The 1,356-nt window shown below is 41.2% G+C and overlaps 1 protein-coding gene across 1 annotated transcript; it reads left to right on the top strand.

Moving 5' to 3' along the window:
* Positions 1-58: 58 nt before the first annotated feature.
* LOC111655813 (huntingtin-interacting protein 1-related protein-like) lies at positions 59-1,090 on the top strand. The gene is made up of 5 exons (XM_023407338.2): positions 59-192; positions 320-378; positions 527-557; positions 714-776; positions 923-1,090. The coding sequence occupies exons 1-5, from the start codon at positions 100-102 to the stop codon at positions 1,025-1,027; spliced, it is 351 nt and encodes a 116-aa protein (XP_023263106.1). The 5' UTR covers positions 59-99; the 3' UTR covers positions 1,028-1,090.
* Positions 1,091-1,356: the final 266 nt, after the last annotated feature.

Below are 1,356 nucleotides of genomic sequence, written 5' to 3'. Positions count from 1 at the left end.
TCAGTTTTCATCAGTGATATTCTAAGTGACTTCCAGTATCATTGCCTTGTGACAAATTACTTTCCCCCTTGTTATGTTCAGGAGCTGCGGCCGAAAAGCATGGACATTCGTCAGGATGAGCTGGGAGATCTGGTCGACAAAGAAATGGCTGCAACATCAGCAGCTATTGAGGAGGCAGTCCGCAGGATTGATGTGAGTATTGTAAAGCTTAGTTTAAGATGTATTATATACTAACAGATAGGAAAAGAAATAGACCTCTGATATATTCTACAGTGTATCCAATGTAACTGATAAATGTCTCATATGGGTTTGTATTTAGGAAATGATGAATCAGGCTCGTAAGGACACATCAGGAGTTAAACTGGAGGTCAATGAGAGGTTTGTCCTTTGTTTATCTAAGTCAGTTAAACACCAGCTTATCAATATACCTGTCTTCTTCTCTGTTTCTGTCTTCTTCACTAAATATTGTTCATTGAACAAAAAGGCCACAACTTTTAATTCTCTGTTCTGTTTCACTCTTTTACAGAATCCTTTACAGCTGCACAGACCTGATGAAGGTACACAGTTTATCTCTTTCAACTAATATATGTCCTAGACTACATATGAAACCCTACATACTGTATATCCTATTTTAAATTAATATCCTAATTAACATTTTTGTTTGTTTGTTAGTTTTTTAATTTTTTTTATTCTACCCTTCTGTCTTCCCATAGGCCATCCGCATGCTAATTATAGCATCTACAGATTTGCAAAAGGAGATCGTTGAGAGTGGGAGGGTGAGTCACACTGTTCTGACTTTGAATCCAAACAGGCAGCTTGTTCATTTCAAGTGTTCAACAGCTTTTACTACTGGTAACAGAGTGAGCTTTTCTGTTTCATTTTGAAAAAAAAGGCTAACAGTACTGATGTTTTGCTTGTTAAGGGTGCAGCCACCATTAAAGAGTTCTACGCCAGAAACTCCCGCTGGACTGAGGGACTCATCTCTGCTGCCAAGGCTGTGGGCTGGGGAGCCACAGAGATGGTGTAAGTTCTCAGTTATACGGAACATCACATCACATGATACTTAAACAAATGGTCTACTCTGCGTTGATCCCTGTGACCTTGTGACTGTAAACATTATTGCAGTAGGCAGATCCAGTTCTTCCCAACATTGCAAGATGATAATATATATAATGATAATAATTCAGATGGGGGCGTCGTGTAGCGTAGTGGTTTAAGCAGGCGCCCCATGTGTAGAGGCTACAGTCCTCGCTGCAGTTGGCCCCGGTTCGAATCCCGCATCGGACGGCCTTTCACTGCATGTCATTCCCCCTCTCTCTGCCTCCCCGTTTCCTGTCACTCTCCACTGTGCTGTCC

The sequence above is a fragment of the Seriola lalandi genome, unplaced genomic scaffold, assembly GCF_002814215.2.
Source record: "Seriola lalandi dorsalis isolate HSWRI2012SDOR001 ecotype SW California unplaced genomic scaffold, Sedor1 jcf7180001975750, whole genome shotgun sequence".
Lineage (NCBI taxonomy): Eukaryota > Metazoa > Chordata > Actinopteri > Carangiformes > Carangidae > Seriola > Seriola lalandi.
This window is presented reverse-complemented; position numbering and strand designations above follow the sequence as displayed.

Coding starts and splice junctions, on each gene's coding strand:
- LOC111655813 (XM_023407338.2), top strand. CDS start 100: ATGGACATTCGTCAGGATGAGCTGGGAGATCTGGTCGACAAAGAAATG. Junction 193..319: donor AGGCAGTCCGCAGGATTGAT/GTGAGTATTGTA, acceptor GTTTGTATTTAG/GAAATGATGAATCAGGCTCG. Junction 379..526: donor AAACTGGAGGTCAATGAGAG/GTTTGTCCTTTG, acceptor ACTCTTTTACAG/AATCCTTTACAGCTGCACAG.